The sequence below is a fragment of the Typopeltis vanoorti genome, chromosome 6 (genome assembly GCF_054136105.1).
Source record: "Typopeltis vanoorti isolate ZY-2024b chromosome 6, IOZ_Tvanoo_1.0, whole genome shotgun sequence".
NCBI classification, from domain to species: Eukaryota; Metazoa; Arthropoda; class Arachnida; order Uropygi; family Thelyphonidae; genus Typopeltis; species Typopeltis vanoorti.
In genome coordinates, this window is record NC_143554.1 from 69,075,671 (window position 1) to 69,096,892 (window position 21,222).

General features: G+C 36.0%; 1 protein-coding gene across 1 annotated transcript in view; it reads right to left on the reverse strand.

The window, feature by feature from the left end:
- LOC150105519 (little elongation complex subunit 2-like) overlaps window positions 1-21,222 on the reverse strand; it is a 294,381-nt gene that overhangs the window by 177,969 nt on the left and 95,190 nt on the right. Inside the window, exons 3-4 of the mRNA XM_090394868.1 lie at window positions 17,974-18,151; window positions 8,131-8,250 (exon numbers count right to left, since the gene is read on the reverse strand). Of these exons, the coding sequence (XP_090250994.1) occupies window positions 8,131-8,250; window positions 17,974-18,151 (298 nt within the window). The remainder of the gene's footprint in view (window positions 1-8,130; window positions 8,251-17,973; window positions 18,152-21,222) is intronic.

Genomic DNA, 21,222 nt, shown 5'->3' on the forward strand with positions numbered 1-21,222 from the left:
TAATATCCTAAAAGCTGTCACAAGTATATATGAAAATAATCAAATACAAATAAGATTAAATCATGAGCTATCATATATAAGAGAGATAAACCAAGGGGTCCGACAGGGATGTCCCCTCTCAGCAACTCTTTTTAATATCTACTTAAATGAAATAATAATAAAATGGAGTAAAATTTTACATCAAGGAATTAAACTTTCACCTACAGTTAACTTAAACACTCTCCTCTTTGCAGACGACCAAATAATAATTACAAATTCTGAAGATAACTTACAGAAAGCTATTTTAAATCTAAATGAGATATCCAAAGATTATGGTATGATAATATCAACGGAAAAATCAAAAACTATGGCCTTTAAAGGACAAGATCCAGCAAGAACTAAAATAGTAATAGATAACAAGATCTTAGAACAGGTGAATTTATTGAACTACCTAGGATGTATGATCACATATGAAAATGAAAAAGATATAAACGTAAAAATTGCAAAATATTTAAAAATAACAGGTGTAATTAACTTTATATTTAAACCAAACCTAGTTCAAAAACAAACCAGGCTAAAAGTATACAATACATTAGCCCTACCGGTCTTAATGTATGGAAGCGAAATCTGGACAATAAAACAAAAAGACATACAAAGATTAACAACAGCAGAAATGAAGTTTATGAGAAAAACTGCAAAGTATACCCTATTTGATCACAAAAGAAACGAAGATATTATGAAAGAATTAAACCAAGAACCAGTAATTGAAAAAATTATAAAATATAAACATAGATGGATGGAACACGTTCAAAGAATGAAAACAGAAAGATTACCAAAACAAGCCTTAAAGTACAAGCCATTAGGAAAAAGAAAACCAGGACGTCCTCTTAAACGATGACTTCTAAGGCCGGAACAGGCCATACTAGGCCTAAATCCTTGATACGTATGATGATGATGATGATGATGATGATATATCACAACACAGAATTATAAGTAAATAATTATTTATTGACTTATTGCTGATATTTCACTGGTGTTATAACCAGCATCTTCCGAGCACAAAAACACAGTTGTCACAGTACGTGTAACATGGTGTAACAATGGGACTAGTTTAACAAAATTATAAAAACAACACAAAGACTAAAGTCCTAATTAGATGCCCTCTATCTAAAAAAAAAAATAAATAAATAAAAATAAAATAAAATTGTAGCAACAACACAAAGACTAAAGTCCTAAAAAAAAAAAAAAAACACAGAGAGAGAAAGCATGTACTAGTACAATTTTCTTATAGCAAGAATTGAGAAACTCTTCTGTAAGTTTTATGTTGAACAGTAAGAGGAGATGCATTGAGAATGACTGAGGGTGTTTTATCGTCTCATAATGAATATCATCAGGACATATCACACTGGGATCAGAACTCTTTTTAGTTCTTCCTTAATCAATGGCTGACTGGCTCTAGCCCACTGGTAGAAACGTTGAGCTACTGTTTCTCTTCTAGCTCTTTCAATATTAAAAATTCAGGAGTATAGAAAGTCGTAGCTGAGATTCCAGCAAAATTTTCTCCAAAAGAGTCTGCAACAACTTTAGGACCAATCAACAACAACATCTCCATTATGGTCCAAGGTAGACAAATGGTGTAATTTATATTTACCTTTCATTTTCCTGAATTTATCTCATACAACTTTTGCACTGGTTATTTGATTAATTGATATAAATTGGATGAAAGATTGTTTTTGACTCTAATGTCTCACATAATGCATTTTAGTCTGAGCACATTTAATAAAAGCTATTAGATTATGTGGTTGGGTATCTATGAAATATATACCCTGCTCTGTCTTGATCTGTTTTGGCTACTTGGCACTCACAGTTTGCTAAGGCTTTGGATATATTGGAAATCAAGATAATGTTTTTAGAATTGTGACTGCTGCCTCGTCCATACAATCTGTTACATATTTCACAACTCGACTGATTTGAATGACTGCTTCAGCATTAAATTAAGCAAGATAGGAAAAAGTACTCCAGTCAGCCTAGCCCATTTTTCACACTGGCATTCATGTAGGAGAACAGGCTTCCTTTAAAGACGTAGTGTAAACAACAGGAAAATGATCACTTCCATAGATATTTTCTTTGGCATCCTACACTAGCAGTGGAAAAATTGCCGGGGAGCAGATTGTAAGATCTCTTACAGAATATGAGTGGATAGGCATATGGAAGAAAGTATTGACTCCATTATTAAGAAAGGAGACGTTATGATTGTCAATCATTTGGTCAATGATTTGACCTCATCCATTTGTGTTGTCACTATCTCAGAAAGTGTTATGTCCATCAAAGTCACCCATGAGAAGTATGGACTGAGGTAGTTGCAATATAAGATTATCAAGCTCCATCTCATTTAATTCATAATCCGGCAGTAAATATATTGAACATGCTGTAATAAGAAATCTCACAGACAGGAAAATTGCTACTGCTTCCAGAGCAGTAGCAATTAAGCTGTAAATGATGGAAAGAAGTAAAATTGCCCACTAAGGTAGATACTCCACTATGAGACCATCTCCAGTTCTTTCTTTACAAACAGCAGTGAACTCCCTTATGGAATTTTACTGCTACCCACACAGGTAGATCATACACAAACTTTCCTACCATCTCCTTTCTCAACAATATGGTGTTATCAAAACCCTTAACAGAGCCTCTGATCTCTATTCTACCCAGCTATCCAGGCTGAACTCTCCTTTATTCACCAGAATTTCTTGTCCAATGGTTACAATGGAAAAAAAAAAAAAAACTGTTCCTCCTATCCCCTTAACATCCTGACTACAGTAATGCTATCATTGTTCCTTATATCCAAGGCACCTCAGAAAAATAGCCAGACTCCAGAAAAGTACAATCTCTGCACTGCATTCAAACCTTATCTGAAGCTGGGTGCCCTCATTTGCTCTTTCAGGGATATTCTACTTCCTCTTTCTGTTCAAGGTGTTTACAAAGTTCCTTGTTTCTACAACTTATCATATTATAGTCAAACTGGGAGATCTGCTAACATCAGCCTAGAAGAACATAAGAACATCTGCTGCAATAAGTATGTTTAGCTGACCATGCCTTGGATGCCTTGAACAGAATCAAATGGAAGAAAACTACTAAACAAATAGAAATTTCACTTTTTTAGAATCAACAGCAGATTTAAAAAACCAACCTAATCTTAATAAATATGGTCATATTAAACTTCCCGAGAATTGGGAAAACCAACAGCAACTATAGAGGGCACCCCCTCAGAGGACTTTAGGCATTCAGTGTAATCTATTCCACTTATTGTTTTGTGCAATTTTAATAATATTGTTTTTCTGATGATGTTTCAGTGACAGATGAAATATAGGATTGATTAAACGTGTTGTTTAATTATTTATATGTGCTGCATTGAGGTTGCTTAAGGGTCAAAGCCAGATAACTGGGAGGAGACCTCCACATTGACTTTCAGGAATGCAGAGAACTGACTTGGACTTCTGACCTAATGTCCAATCCTCACCTTCACATGGTGTACCCTGTTAGTTAGGTACTGAACAAACAGGATGGGCAGGCAATTTGGAACTTAGCTGAACAAATTGTACTTTCTATTGGCTTAAACCACAAATGCATATGATGGTACAACATGATGAGATTTCATGCCGGTGGGATATTGTCCAGTTAAATAAGTCCCCCCCACCACCACCACTATTTTCATTAGGGAATCAGGGCAAACAGTGAAAAGTTACCAATTATATATTTGGTTTAATCCTTTATCCAAGTAAGCAAACAAAGTCTGTGCCTGAAGTATTTTCAGGACTGGGGCAACTCGTGGTAAAGGCAGAGTAAGTTCTGATCACTTGCCTCAGTATCTCCCATAATGCAAAGCACATCTCCTTGCAGACATGTATAATGCTATGAATTAAGGGAAGGGCCACTACCCTGACTGGTTTTGACCTTTATTGAGGTCTCATCAGTGGGAGCCAGACCCAGAGGTGGTGATACTAAGGTGGAAGTAATGCAGAAGTCATATCACCATATACCAGCATTACTGGTATTCTGCATTGCTTCCACCTTAGTATCACCACCTCTGGGTCTGCCCATTGATGAGACCTCAATAAAGGTCAAAACTGGTCTGCATAGCGGCCCTTCCCTTAATGCAGAGCATTATACATGTCTACAAGGAGATGTGCTTTGCATTATGGGAGATACTAAGGTAAGTGATCAGAACTTACTCTGCCTTTACCACGAGTTGCCCCAGTCCTGAAAATACTTCAGGTGCAAACTTTGTCTGCTTACACTTGGATAAAGGATTAAACCAAATATATAATTGGTAGTATAGTCATGTGAAAAGTTAGCTACTGGAACAAGCTCTAACTCAACATCTAGAAGAAAAAGAATAAATCCAACATCAGAAGAATTCAAGATAGGAATCATCAATATAAGTAATATTAATGGAAAGGAAACTGAACTTGCAGAAGAATTGGAAAAATACCACATGAACGTAATTGGCATTACTGAGACAAAGAAGACAAAAACAGGTCAGATCTTATTAAACAATAAGTACAGCATATTATTTTCAGGAAATAATGATCAAGGAAAGGAATGAGTAGTGACAGCATTCAACACCAAACATGACGGTATACTTCTGGATTGGAAGGCAGTTTCAAATAGAGTAATGTGGGCAAACTTCAAAATGGAGACATTGAAAATGAAACATATTGCCTATGTTTCATTTTCAATGAAGGTTCTTCCAAGGAAGAAGTGAAGGAATTTTTTGAGTCATTAGAAACCACAGCTGACATAAAGAATATGGAAAAAGTAGTCTTGGAGATCTGAACAGCAGAGTAGGAAATGAATCTCACAAGGCATATAGAACCATTTGGGGAAAATTTGGACAAAAGGGCAAAGCTAATAATAATGGTAAGTACTTACTGGACTTCTGCTCAGGACATGGATTAGTCATTACTAATATCATGCTTCAATATAAAGATGTGCACAAGTTCACATGGAGAGAAGACACAAGAAATAATAAAAGCCTCATTCACTATGTCATTGTTGGTGGTAATATCTTCATGCTCATTCAGGAAACATGTACACAGGATTTGAAATTGGAAGTAACCATTACCTAGTACTAAGCAGGATAAAAATGGACATCACATTGAAAAGAACAGCATGTAAGAAAGTTTTAAAAAGAATTAAAGTTGAGAAGCTTTTACAAGTAAATAAATTGCAGACTCAACTATACAAACATTATTGAAGAAAAAATGAAACAACTTGACAACTGGAACCAAACCTTGGAGTCTCAGTAGCAAACTCTGAAGAAGACACTGACTGATTCAGCTAGGGGAGGTATATGGTGAAGTTGCCTGCAAGGATAGAAAAATAACAACACAATGGTGGACAAAAGAGGTTAAAGAAGCAGTCCTGGAAAAGAAGAACGCATACCAAAAGTTCCTAGCAAATAAGTCAGCAGATGCCCTAAAATACAGAGAAAAATGTAAGAGAGCTAAGCTTTGTGTAAAAGTAGCTAAACAAAAGTCATGGGAAGAATATAGAAAATAAATATCTGGAAGGTGGCAAAATGTTCTGGAGGCTATTGAAGAAACTTAGAAATGGAGGAAAGAGTACTATAAAAGGAATCAAAGATGATAGAGGTGACATGAAAACCGAAGATAAAGATATCCTAGATGTCTGAGGTAACTACTTTGAAAGACTGTTAAACGAACCAAGCAGTAACAGAACTGTACTAGAAAATTTTCAAGAGGAATGAAAAGAGGAGTATATATCGATACTTTAATTAGAAACAGCTATCAAAAACTTGAAATGTGGAAAAGCAGCTAGATTAGATGATATCTGACAAGAAATGTTTAAGCATGGAGGTATAAAATTTTTGCAGTGGCTACACTGCATAATTCAGAGGGCCTGGTTAGAAGGTTGAATTCCTGATGATTGGAGGATAGCTGTCATAGTACCCATCTATAAAAAGGGTAATAAAACTGAATTTGAGAATTACAGAGGAATTTTCATTATTAAGTGTTCTAGGTAAGATTTATACAAGCATACTTGAAAAAGGTTCAGAAAGATTGTGGAAGAGAAATTTGGAGAACAAGCTGGGTTCAGGCCAAATAGAGGTTGTCAAGATCCTATTTTCACTTTAAGACAAATAACTGTGGGAATATGACAGGGATCTGTACTTAAGTTTTGTAGATCTGGAAAAGGCATACTACTAGGTGCCTACAGAAAAGCTTTCCAAACACTATAATGATATGAGGTGAATGGGTCATTATACAGAACAATACATAGTCTGTATTTAAGCTGTCAGTCAGAATTGAAGGAAATATTGACTGACACTTAGCTCTTTGCTTTATGCAGATGATGTATTGTTCTGTATAATGACCCATTCACCTCATATCATTATAGTGTTTGGAAAGCTTTTCTGTAGGCACCTAGTAGTTTTGTGAATAACTGCTGTAACAAATTTGGCATGAAGCAATAAAAAGACCAAAACCATGAAAATAGGCAGTAGCATAGAAAACTTCAGCTGCATTTTGAATGAAGATCCTATAGAACAAGTAAAATATTTCAGCAATTTAGGCACAGTTTTCAATGAAGATGGCAGGTTGAATCTGGAAAAAGACAACAGAATAAGCAAAGCTGGTATGGTGGGTAGCCAGTTGAATAAATTTATATGGAATAAGAAAGAAATTAGCCAAAACACCAAACTAGCAGTATACAAGACAGTGTTTAAACCAGTTTTAAGTTATGGATCTGAGAGATGGGTTAGAAATAAAGCACTTGGATGAAAGACTAGAGACCACAGTTCTGAGAAAAATTAGAGGAATGAACCAATGGCATCAATGGCAGAATCATATTAAAAATGAAGTTATTAGAAATGAACTTGACATTATTAGCATTGAAGAATGTGTCAGCAGAGCTAATCTAAGGTGGTATGGCCACTTAAATAAAATTGGTGTGGAAAGGTTTAGCAAAACAGATGTTTGATGCCAAGATGGCAGGAAAGAGATCCAGAGGAGTCTGTCTCTTTCCTGGTGTAGGTGAACTGATTTGGTCAGAAGTGCTTTAGAAGCATGAAATGTTAGATATGACTATACTGGAGTACTCACAAGTAATAGATTGATTTGGAAGAAAATTGTTAATAGGAGATTAATAATAATGTAAACTTAATCATGTAGTATGAGCTTCCATAGCTCAGTCAGTATAGACGAAGCCCTTTGGTCAGAAAGACCTGGGTTCGATTCCTGTCAGTGACGTGAGGAACCTTTATCTAGTCTCTTTCGACTAAAGGTGAGTTTAGCAAGTCTCATATAGAGGTAGAGGGTTTTTTTCTCGCGGAAAATTGAGTTTTTCATCCCTCAAAACATAAACTGGCAAGTAGAACACACACAATTTACAGACAAGAATACTTACAGGCATACAGGTAACCACCTTATCCGTTGAGCTTCCCAACATTAACCACGTTGGGAAGTTCAAGGACACTTGGAAGGCTATGAGCATTTAAGCCTATTGAAGCCACTGATGGATGAAATCATGTAATGCTGTCATAGTAACCTGAACACCCCCTTTGGGGTACATATCAGGAAATTGATGATAATGATGTGCTGTATTTATTCCATTAAACCTTATAACATCTCTAATAAAAGTAAAGTGATAAGGAAACATGTTACTTCCAGTCAACAGTTATATGCAAGATTTTAAAAAGGTCAAGAGGGTACATGGATCTACTTTTTTTTCAGAGGGGGAGGGTTGAATAAATTTTTATGAAAATTATTCCTTCTTTGTTTGTACTATTATCTATCAATTATGCTATTAATTAATAACAAATTCAATAAAATGATAAGTGTGTGTCATCTACTAAATTCACAGAAGAGTAGATTGTTGCTGCTTTGAATTAAACAATTTTCCTTTTGAAATGAGTCAACTAGAAAATTTTCTAATAAGGAAAATATAATTTTTTTTTTCAATTTAAGACATATTTTCAATATGGTTAGTGGGAAGTTTCAAAATCCCTATTCCAGTATCAATGAAATCTGTAAATTATTCTAAGTAAATTCAGAATATGTTCATATGTGGGTATTAGGATAACCGCCATATATAAACAGAAAGCATCAAATTAATAAATATGTGTTAATTTACCTGCACATATCTTTTAGCTTCAGGATGTATATATAAATAATCTTTTCTCCTGGTTTTAGTCATGTTTTTTGCATAGCGCATGAAGTCCTGTTGTTCTAATACCACTTTACCATGTAAGATCTGTTTGAGAAAAAAAAAGTAAAATAATAATAAGTAATAATAGTTGAATGTGATTATAATAAATAAAAACTATGTGCAATGAAGAATTTCAATAGATATACATTTATTATGCAATTCTTCCACTCATGATAAATATAATTTAAGAACAGTAAATAACAGACCATGAGCTTCATTGCCTTTACTGTTAAAAAATACACATCAATCGCTTGACAGAGACTCTGCATAGGGAATTATATTACTCTCCTTTCATATAACACAGAAATCTATGTTCTTGAGAGAATTTTATTTCTTTATTTTCTTTTAATGCATATGTTCACACTGTTCTAGTGGTCTTTCAATGAAAAATTGATAAAAATACAGGATTTCCTGACTCACAGCATCTTACTCAAACACTTTCATTCTCTCATGGAAAATTTCATGCCAGAACGAATGCTGATACCCAGAAAAAATATATAAAACAAAACTATTAAGAAGGTCCTCTTGAACTCAAATTTAGGGAAAAGTAAGAATAATCTTTTAATGTTGTTCTTTGAAATTATCATTACCAGTATATACAGTAAGTATTCCAGGAGGTGTGTTATGGTAAGGCAACATCATTAAAATATCAAATACATCTGCATAAAAAAACTTGCTTATTTAGAAAAATCATTCTATTTATACATCAGTTAAATCCTTTGTTTCTGAGATGTAAATGCTACATAAGTTCGAAAGAGGTGGGTGTGGTTTACTGTCTTTAACAATTTTTAACTTGACTTCATATTTTCAGTTTGAAATACAAGAAATAATTAACTACACTACACAGCACTTCTCGTATGCAGGTAATTAATCTATTGAAAGAACTAAGCTACCTGAGCTGTTGAGAGACCACATGTCATTAATTCCCAAGCAAACTTCAGTCAGTGCACATGGACCAGTACATGTGATGCATATTCTCATTGCTCACCTTTAACCATTAAAAAGTGAACATCAATCTCTCTCACCAGACTCTGCATAGGGAATCATTACGTTTCCTTCACATATGACTAGTTGGTGTGTGTTTCAAGGCAATACTTACCTTATCTGATTTACAGTCACACTGTGCTTGTCTAGATATTTGTAACAGTTCATAACTTTTTTCAACATAAATAAATAAATAAATAATATGACATAAATAATAAATAAATAAATTTATTTCAAATAAAGAACTGCTCAAAAATTATTTCTTCAAGATCTCTCCAGGTGTGCAGCACACATCCTGAATATATGTCCCTGATCATTATCGATGTTTCACCTTCAACAATCATCCTTTCTCCATCCATTTATATAGTGGTTTTACTCATGGGAGGTCGAAAACATATACATTAATTATGCTAGTACTGTTGGTAACTGAGGATAAGTTAGACATGAGAAAATTCTTAACATTTATGTCAAGCAAATGCTATTTTAGTTTCTGGGAAAAGCTAGTAGACAAGCTAGTTTATAGGGTACAGGTAACAGGAATGAGTAATGAACAAGTAGGTATATATATATATTTTTTTTCACAAGCACCACTTTCAATTTTTACTTTTACTGCTCTGGTATGGAAAAAAAAAAAAAACTCGACTTTGAATCTATTATTGTTCTTGATGAAATAATTTTTTTTCCCTTGATTCATTTATCATATACTACACAGCATACTTAAGCCAAATATTTCTTCTGTTAAAAATTACAGAAGTAATTTTTTTAAAGAAGTAAAAATTACAAAAATTATGGGCCTAATTATATAGTGGGTTTTATCCTTTGTCCGAGTGTAAACAAACAAAGTTTGCACCTGAAGTATTTTCAGAACTGGGACAACTCAAGGTAAAGGTGGTATAAGTTCTCATCACTTGCCTTAGTATCTTCCTGTGGACATGTATAATGCTACACATTAAGGGAAGGGCCACTACCCAGACCGGTTTCGACCTTTATTGAGGTGCTGTTTAAGTAAAGACATCTCTAAAACTTAGGTGGCCCCCCCCCAGACCACTCCCTACGAGTGACCGAAGGACCATCAAACTTAGTATTGTTCCACTCAGTGACAGGCTCACCCCGTCACTGAGAAGAACTTCTCACCATTGGCTCTACCTAGTGGCATGCTCACCCCACCACCAAACAGAGCCATAATCTCAGCAGTGGCCCCAGTCAGAGATAGGCAAAAACCTACCCCAAGCAGAGCCTCTCATACCTCAAGGAAAGGGACCACTTCTGCGCAAAAGCACATCAGTGGGAGTCAGAACCAGAGATGGTGATACTAAGTGATTGACATTTACGTCTTTAGGGGTGAAGCAAGATGCTTTTCATATTCCCCGCTATCTGTTGCAGTTACAGTAAGGATAAAATTTATGAGCAGTTTGCTCGCCCTGAATGGGCATGAAGATTATGCATCGCTATAGGAGGATGGTGATACTAAGGTGGAAGTAATATTTACCTATACGAGTTACCAAAGGGTGTCACACCCGATTATTATTAAAATTCCCTGGATTAAAGAGATAAGTTTATGGAAGTTTTTTCACTTGGCTATGCTACTAATTATATAGTGGGTTTTATCCTTTATCCAAGTGTAAGCAAACAAAGTTTGCACCTGAAATGCTTTCAGGACTGGGGCAACTCGTGGTAAAGGTGGCTTAAGTTCTCATCACTTGCCTTAGTATCTCCCATAATGCAAAGCACATCTCCCTGCAAACATGTATAATGCTATGCATTAAGGGAAGGGCCACTACCCAGAGCAGTTTTGACCTTTATTGAGGTCTCATCAGAGGGAGCCAGACCCAGAAGTGGTGGTACTAAGGTGAAAGTAATGGAGAAGTCATATTACCTATACGAGTTGCCAAAGGGTGTCACACCCTATTATTAAAATTCTCTAGATTAGAGATAAATTTATGGAAGTTTAAGTTCATTTTTTTACTTGGTTAAGGCAAGGCATACTAAGGCAAGTGATGAAAACTTATACTACCTTTACTTTATCTCGAGTTGCTCCAGTGTTCTTCAAAGTACTTCAGGAGCAAACTTTGTTTGCTTACACTTGGATAAAGAATAAAACCCACTATATAATTAGTAGCATAGCCAAGTGAAAAAACTTCCATAAACTTATCTCTAATCCAGACAATTTTAATAATAAGGTGTGACACCCTTTGGCAACTCATATAGGTAAATATGACTTCACCATATTGATGAGGCCTCAATAAAGGTTGAAACTGGTCTGGGTAGCAGCCCTTCCCGTAATGCATAGCATTATAGGGAGATGTGCTTTGTTTATGGGAGATACTAAGGCAAGTGAAGAGAACTTATACCACCTTTACTTTATCACAAGTTGCCCCAGTCCTGAAAGTACTTCAGGTGCAAACTTTGTTTGCTTACACTTGGATAAAGGATAAAAACCATTATATAATTAGTAGTATAGCCAAGTAAAAAAACTTCCATTAAACTTATGGCCCATCTCAATACAGATTTTTAAGTTATGTGGAATTACCTGACATGTCCTTATAATATCCAACATGATAAATTGATAATTATTCTGATGTCCTAACTTTGTAGTTTTACTGATTATTTGAACTGCGAAAATTGCTTGTTCCAACATCCATAATATACAATCAAAGTGATTAATATCAAATTCTTACTAAACAACCAAAAAAATGCAATACTCTATTATTTACATGTCCAAAATTTGCAGTTTTAATGATTATTTGAATATTAAACAGTTCTCAAACATCAGAAAAGTCAAAAAATCAATTATTAAATAAAAATTCTGCGTTAGGTACATCATGTGTCCTGTCACATATTTTTAAGTTTTCAAAGGTGATTGATGTGTTAGAACAGTATGCATTAAATATGCCTTTCAGGGCATAATTATGAAATAATATGGGACAAGTAGGGACATAAAATAAAAAAATAATTTCATACATGTATTGCTTAAGTGCTTCTTGGCAGATATTAAGTTTGCCTAGGCTGGCCAAAAAAAAAATAATAATAATAAAATAAAAAAAGGACTAAGTTGCAGGTACATGACATTTTATAGTTTCAATTTTATAATTGAAAGTTTTCCCCACTTGGTTATAGTATAAATTAAAGATGCCAAAAAATTATATTCTTGGTTTAATCCTTTATCCAAATGTAAGCAAAAGTTTGCGCATGAAGTAACTTCATGACTGGGCAATGTGTATATAGAGGTTAATGATTTCACATCACTTGCGTTAGTATTCCAAAATGCAAAGCACATATCCTTATGGACATGTATAATGCTATGCATTATGGGAAGGGTCACAACCCAGATCAGCTTTGTCCTTTACTGAGGTCTCTTCAAAGGGAGCCAGACCCAGAAGTGACATCAAGAGTGAAGTAATGCAGAAGTCATATTTCCATAAACAAGTAGCCAAAAGGTGTCACACCTTATTACTAAAATACTCTGGATTAGAGATAGATGTTGAAAGTTTTTCCACTTGCTTATACTATAAATTAAAGATGCCAAGAAATTATATTCTTGGTTCAATCCTTTATCCAAGTGTAAGCAAACAAAGCTTGCATGTGAAACAACTTCATGACTGGGCAACTCACTTCTGGATCTGGCTGCCACTGATGACACCTGAATAAAGGTCAAAACAAGTCTGGGTAGTGACCATTCCCATAATGGATAGCATTATACATGTCAATAAGCATATATCCTTTGCATTATTGGATACTAAGGCAAGTAATGTGAAGTCATTAACCTTTATATACGAGCTGTCCAGTCGTGAAGTTACTTCATGCACAAACTTTGTTTGCTTACACTTGGATATAATTTCTTGAATATAATTTCTTGGCATCTTTAATTTATATTCATGGACAGAGTGTTGAAGTTTAGAGGACATATTACAGAATCTAGTAAAATAGCTCAAAGGATTACTTGGATGTTAAAAAACGTAACTTATGAGTAAAGATAGGAAGGTTGTTATCATTACTCATTAGTGTGTTTTTCAGCTGCATCTTGACTACAGTGAATAGATTTGGTTATTTGGGTATTTTGGGGGATCAGAAGGCAGTAGAGAGGATTCAGAGATGAGTAAACAAGCTGGTGACATGTCTGTGGAATGCTCCCTATGAGGATAAGTTGGTGTGAGGGTTGCAAAGTTCAGTTCATAGGTGGAAAAAGGGGACATGATCAAAAATTATAAGTTATTAAAGCAGTTCTATAAGACTGACACAAAAGAAATTTTTCAATATGTAATGAATAGAGAGACAACTAGCCATCACCCCTGGAAGTTGTGTAAGAGCGTGGTCAGCAAGGGTGTGCAGACTACATTTTTTGCTTGGTGTAGTGAATGAGTGCAAGATTCTGAAAACTAACTGCAAGTGCCCCTTGACGGTAAATAAGCTTAAGGAGAGGTATGATAGGTAATGTGCGCATAAAGGATCTCCCATGATGAGTCTTGTGATTCCATGAGAATACCCATTATAATAATAATAATTAATACAGTAATCTATCTCAGAGCTTCTTGAACTGTGGGTCACGGGCCCATATGGGGTTGCGTAACTGAATGTGGGGGTCACAAAAAATTTTACAACAGTAAAAGTTTTCTGAATCTGCAACAACCAAAAATTAATTCGAAATCAAACATATAATGAATCCAAAGTGTTTCTGGCAGTGCTCACCCGTGTTGCATCGCACTATTTCACTGCAGCCTTGATTCAGAACACACAACATGCATACTTTGCACTGCGCATGCTAACGAACATTGCCAGAAACACCTTGGCTCAGATTCGAGACTATTGTATCATAATTCTTTATGTAAATGATAAAATTATATGTATACCAAAGAAAGAATTGTTTTAAAATAAATTTCTTTATGATTTGTTATCAGTACATGTTTGATTTGTATACCTATTTTATATACCTATATACAGGGATCACGTAAAAATTTATCGGGAGAAAAGGGATCGCGAGTGGAAAAAGTTTAAGAAGCTCTGATCTTTCTGATAAAGATCTGCTGACTTAATAATTAACCAATAAGCTCCTGCTTATAACTTTATTAATTGGAAGGAAGTATTTGTTTTAGAACTCAAAAAAATAGTAGAAAATACATTAAATGTGCTAATTTTGAAAGAGATTTTTACCCAATCATATTATACAATTGTTTGTGAACCTAATAAGTGTTTGCAAAACATTAAATGCAAACAAGTGTTTGCACCAGATTACGTGGTCTGCCTCCTAGATAAAATCTCCTACAGCTGTGGAAAGTAATACTTTTCATGACCAAATGTAGTTTCAGAATTTGATTCTTTTACTAGTAATAATAACCAAGACAAAAATAATATAACAGAATAGGAAAGAATAGTCACAAAAAACAATAAAGATGATTTTTCTATTCACACTGCTATGAGTATGAACATGAATGTGTGGAATGAGTTCGATTGTGGATGTGTGGAATGAGTTCGATGGGCGAAAGGACTTATATAAGATGGATGGGTTACATTTGAATGGAGTTGGTGTACGGAGACTTGAAAGAGTGTTGATGAATGATGTGGAAGTGGATGTACAGACTCAGGGAAACTAGATTTATTAAGAGGGGGGGGAGTAGATATGCAGACTTTAGGGGGGGCAGTTAAGTGTATGAATGAGTATATTATGCCCGGGCGAGTACAACGGACAACAAATCAGAATGGGATAGTTAGTATAAGGCATCAAAGTAGGGATGGGACAAATGGGCTTCTGCGATTCATGTACACTAATGCCAGGAGTATTAGGAACAAGAAGGAAGAGTTTTTGGCCATGGTTGGCACTTCCAGGCCACAGGTTGTCGGTATTAGTGAAACATGGCTGACAGAAGATGATAAAGCTAGTGGGATTGAATGCGACGGGTATAGCGTATTCAGGAGTGACAGGGTGCATAAAAAGGGGGGAGGAGTGTTATTGATGATAGCTGATGAGCTTCAGCCAAGGAGTATAGAAGTTGAACTGCAGGATGGGGAAAAAAGCACATTTGAGGCTGTTTGGTGTGAGATACAATCTAGCAGAAAAAAATATACAATTGGGTGCTGCTATAGGCCGGGTGATGGAGTGGATGGTGGGGATAGTATGCATAAGCAAATAGAAGAAATGAGTGGAAGGAGGGTAATTATTATGGGTGATTTCAATTATGGTAACATTGACTGGAAAGAGGAGAGGGCAAATGGGAGGAAGGAATTGGATTTTATGCAGTTATTAAGGGACAACTATCTACGGCAACATGTATTGGAAAATACCAGGGGGCAAAGAGTGCTGGACCTAGTAATTGCAACTGAGAATGTAGCTGTAATGAACATGACCATGTTGCCACCAATTGGTGAGAGTGACCATAAGGTCATGACTTGGGAGGTGGCTAAAGGAGTCGAATTTACAATTAAGACAGGGTACATGTGGAATTACCGGGCTGCTAAGTATGACAAGCTTAGGTGTGTGCTTGGCTCAATGCCATGGCATGTAAAACTGCAAGGGCTGGATGTTGATAGTGCATGGGAGGTGGTTAAGAACTGTTTGCAGGAGGCAATGGTTGACTGTATACCAAGAGTCCGAATAATAAATCAGGTAGGGGTTAAATGGATGAATAACACTATTAAGCTTGAGCTGCAAAAAAAGAAACAATTGTGGAGGGAATTTAAGGAGAAGGGTGATCATCAGGTGCATGAACAGTATAAAGCTCAAGCCAGGATGGTAACAAGGGTGGTAAGAAAAGCAAAAGCAGATTACGAAAGGAAATTGGCCATGCAGGCTAAAGAGAATCCCAAACAGTTTTTTCAATATGTTGCAAGTAAAAGGAAAAATGCTCATGGTAGAATGATCTTAAAAAATGCTGAGGGTAGGGAGGTAACCGAATCAGTCGATGTTGTGGAATTACTGAGCGAGCACTTTGCAAGAGTATATCATCCAGGTGGTGAATTTGCGGAAATGGAAGAACCAACAGCTTATACTGGAATTGTGATGAATGAAGTAGAGGTAACTAGTCTATTACAGAACCTCAATGTCAATACATCTGTGGGATTGGATGGTATACCAGCTCGTGTCGTACGTGAAGCGGCCAAAGAATTGTCAGTGCCCTTGACCATTTTGTTTAATTTGAGCCTCAGGACTGGGTCAGTCCCAAGGGGGTGGAAAGAGGGGAAAATAGTTCCACTGCACAAAGGTGGTTCCAAGGCTGCTGTTGAAAATTACCGGCCAATCAGCATAACAGGAATCATTATCAAGGTCTTAGAGAAAATAGTCAAGAGGAAAATACAAGATTGGATAGAAGAAAATGGGATACTGTATCGAGGACAGCATGGTTTTGTGAAGGGTAGGTCATGCCTCAGTAACTTGCTCACGTATTATAACACAGTGACGGCTGAACTGGATAAGGGTAATGGGTTTACAGTGATTCTACTCGACCTTGCTAAGGCCTTTGACAGGATACCACATGGAATTCTAATCAGTAAATTGCAGCATATGGGAATGGACATAGGGTTGGTGAGATGGATAGGAGGGTGGTTGACGGAGAGATACCAGAGAGTGGTTTACTCAGGAGTAGAGTCCACAAGACGGCCTGTGACTAGTGGTGTACCACAAGGATCTGTTCTTGGACCACTGCTGTTTAATTTGTTCATAAATGATATAGGAAAGGATCTGAGAGGAACAGTTCAATTGTTTGCGGATGATGCGAAGTTGGGTAGGGCAATAGTGAATGCAGATGACGTCAAAATTTTGCAGGATGATTTGGATAGATTGGAGGTCTGGGCTAGGGATAATGGATGTCAATTTAATGTGGCAAAATGTAAGGTTATGCATTTTGGTGTGAAAAGATTGGAGGCAGTTTACTGCATTGGTGGAACCGTGCTCCAGGAAATTGATGAGGCACGAGATTTAGGAGTGTTGGTGGATAAGGAATTGAAATTTAGGGGACACATTGCAAAAGTGGCCAAATCAGCTCATCAAATCACTTGGTTGCTGAAGAATACGTTGACAAGCAGAGACAAGCAGGTTATTGTTCCTCTGTATCGAGCCTTGATAAGACCTCATCTCGACTACTGTGCCCAGATTTGGTCACCTAGGTTTCTTCTTGATGTGGAGGAGGTGGAGAGGATCCAGAGGCGAGTGACCAAGATGATAGCAGGTCTGTGGAATGAACCGTATGAGAACAGGTTGAGGATTTGTGGGTTGCAAAAATTGGTTGATAGACGGAGGAGGGGAGATATGATTGAGACATTCAAATTACTGAAGGGTTTCTATAAAATTAATTCAGAAGATATTTTTGAGAACAGGGCTGGTTGTGGGAGGACTAGGGGACATCCATGGAAACTGGGCAAAAGTGTGGTTAGCAAAGGTGTTAGAGCTGGGTTCTTTACTTTTAGAGTAGTGAATGAGTGGAATGCGCTCCCTGAGTCTGTGGTGGATGCTGTGACAGTGAATGTGTTTAAGGCGAGGTATGATAGATACTGTATGAATGTCGAATAGTTGTGATGAAAATGATTTGGGGCCTCCCTCGATGAGTCTAATGACTCCCCGGAGTTGCCCGTAATAATAATAATAATAATAATAATAATGATGAATGTTAAAAGCCACTAGAATAGAACAGCAGAATTTGGTTTTCAGAGGTTTATATAAAGACTGTATACTCTTTTTTAAATGATCTTGCATTTTAAACAATCATGAAAAAAAATTCAAGCAACAAGATATGAATTAATTTTTAATGGTTTTATAGTTGCTTATACAAATATATATAGTCAATAACAAGAACTTACTCCTAGCTGTTTAATTTCCTTTTTTTCTCTCTCATTGGGATATATGACTTGCACGGAATATTTGTGCAGCAGATACAAATACTGACTATGTTCAGCAGAAGTAAGAGTGGAAAATTTTGGAAATTTCTCAATAGGTTTTCCTTCTGGATGTACCACATCTTTAATACCTTGTTCAGATCTAAATAGTAATAAATAATTATGATATCAAACAAAAATAAACATGCAAATATTAATTTAAAGATATAAGCAGTACTTTTTTCCTAGAAAAAAAGATATCCAGATCTGAGAGATTCCTGGTAAAGAGGAATTTAAAAAAAACATTTTTCATTTATCAAAATTCCCCCCCCCTTCCCTTTTTCTTGTAGCATGAACAAAAATTAATTATTGCAAATTACATGACAGGTCACTCTCCTCAGCTTCTTCTCTTACCCATGACCTGATTTTTCAACTACATATTTGGTTTAGGAGTGCTTAAGGGTCAAAGCTGTATAACTGAGAGGAGATCTCCACATAGTCTTTAAAGGAATGCGGAGAACTGACCAGGGCTTCTGACCTACTGTCCAATCATCACCTTCTCATGGTGCACCCTGTTGGGTATCTACCTGGATACTGAACGAATGGAGGATGGACTGGCAATTTGGGATTTAGCCGACCAAATTGTATTCTTATCGGCTTAAACCAATATAGAAAAATGATGGTACAACATGGCAAAATTTCATGCCGGCTGGGGCGTCGCCCAGTTAAACAAGGCCCCTGTTGTTTTTGCCAGGGAACCAGAGTGAACAGTGAAAAGTCAGCTACCGGAACAAATCTGAAAGCACACCCAAACTCAACAACACCAGAGTTAAAGATTGGTACTATCAACATAAGAAGCCTGAATGGCAAAGAAATGGAGCTAGCTGAAGAATTAGATAAGTACCAGATCGATATAATAGGGGTGACTGAAACAAAAAAGACAAAAACTGCTGAGATCTTTCTGAGCAATAAATACAAAATGTTATATTCATGAAATGACAATCAAGGAAAAGAAGGAGTAGCATTAGTATTCAATACAAAATACGAGGCTAATCTTCTTGAATGGCAAGCAGTCTCAAGTAGAGTGATGTGAGCAATATCAGAATGGGGAATTGGACAATGAGACTTATTTGTGTCAATGGTTCTACTAAGGTAGAAATGGAGGAATTTTTTGATGCTTTAGAAAAAGCAACTGACACAATGAAAAAGGAAAAGTTGGTCCTTGTTGGGGATCTAAATAGCAGAGTAGGAAATGATTGTGAGACATACAAAAACATTTTGGGAAAATTTGGAGAAAAGAGCAAAGTTAATAATAATGGCAAATACCTGTTGGATTTCTGCTCAGGACATGGACTGGTTATTACTAACACCATTTTCCACCATAAAAATGTACACAAATTCACATGGAGAGAAGAGGCAAGGAATAAGAAAAGTCTCATTGACTATGTCATTATTGATAGTGATGTTTTCTCCCTGGTGCAGGACACCAGAGTGTACAGAAGATTTGAAATTGGAAGCGATCAGTCTTGAGCAGGATAAAATTGAATTTCATATTGAAAAGAATAACATGTAAGAAAGTTTTAAAGCAAATAAAAGTTGAGCAGCTCTAGGATGTGAACTGTAGACTAAAATATACAAAGATTATTGAAGAAAAAATGAAAGAGTTTGAGAACAGCAACCAACCTTGGAGATTCAGTGGCAAGCCTTGAAGAAAACCCTGATTGATTCAGCTAGAGAGGCATGTGGTGAGGTTATCTGCAAGGATAGAAAAATCAGAACTCCATGGTGGATACAGGAAGTTAAAGAGGCAGTGAAGGAAAAGAAGAAAGCATATCAAAAGTTCCTGGCAAATAAGTCAGCTTTTGCTCTTAGAGAATACAGAGACAAATGTAAGAAAGCAAAACAGTGTCTAAAACTAGCTAAACAAAAGTCATGGGAGGACTTTGGCAAGAACATAGAAAACAAATATCAAGAAGGTGGTAAGATATTCTGGAGGTTGTTGAAGAAGCTTAGAAATGGAGGAAAGAGTGCTGTAAAAGGAGTTAGAGATGATAAAGGTGACACGAAAACAGGAGAAAAAGATATCCTTGAAGTATGTAGTAATTACTTCAAAAAATTGCTAAATGAAACAAGCAGTGATAGCACAGTGGTAAAAAACACTCAAAAGGCATACAGTCAGGAATACATATCCATACCTGAAGTAGAAAAAGCCATCAAAGGCTTGAAATGTGGAAAGGTCGAATATTTAGATGATATTCGACCAGAAATGCTAAAGTATGGTGGTATAAAAGTCTTACAGTGGCTGCACTGCATAGTTTAGAAAGCCTGAACAGAGGGACGAATTCCCGATGATTGGAGTAGAGCCCTCATAGTACCCAAATATAAAAAGGGGAATAAAACTGAATGTGAGAATTACAGAGGTATTTCCCTACTGAGTGTTCCTGGCAAGATCTATGAAAAATAGTTGAGAAGAATTGTGGAAGAAAAGCTTGGGGAAGAATAAGCTGGATTCAGTCCAATTAAAGGCTGCAACAGACTGATTTGGAGGAAAATTGTAGATAGGAAGTTAGTAATGATGTAAATTTTTCATGTAGTACTATCATATCCTGTACACCCCTTGAGGGTACATGTCAGGAATTTGATGATGATGATGATATTTGGTTTAGTCTTGGCTGTTCCACCTCTGATGTTGGGTGTAATTGCACTATCACATAAAAAGGCATAATGATCACTGTTTCTGGACATTAAAAAACACTAATAAAATAACAAAACGGTGAATTTAATCACTAGGTACTGAGAGTTTTCCATTCTCTAACTATGTTAACTACTGGCATGCTTAAGAAATATAATCTGTGGATTGAGCCTTTGCTTTGTCTTTAGTAAATAAATAAATATATTATCCCCTTACCTGCCAATTTTGTCAATTACTTTTCGTAAAACTAATGTCTGGATCCACTGATAGTATAAAATGTGATTAGTTAAATCAGTTTCTCACTGGAGTTTAAATCAGTGTAGTGACTAAAAAACAAAAATATCTGCAGGTATAACTGGTTCTACTAACTGAGTATTCTAATGAAACATATATTATGGGGAAAAAAATCATATTTATAGATGGTATAGATAATTAGACACTGATTATTGCTTTTGTTTTAGTTTAATGAAAGAAACAGACATCTAGGAATAATAATTAAGCAAGTTTTATTTAATTGTTAGGCAAATATTTTGTCCTGATCA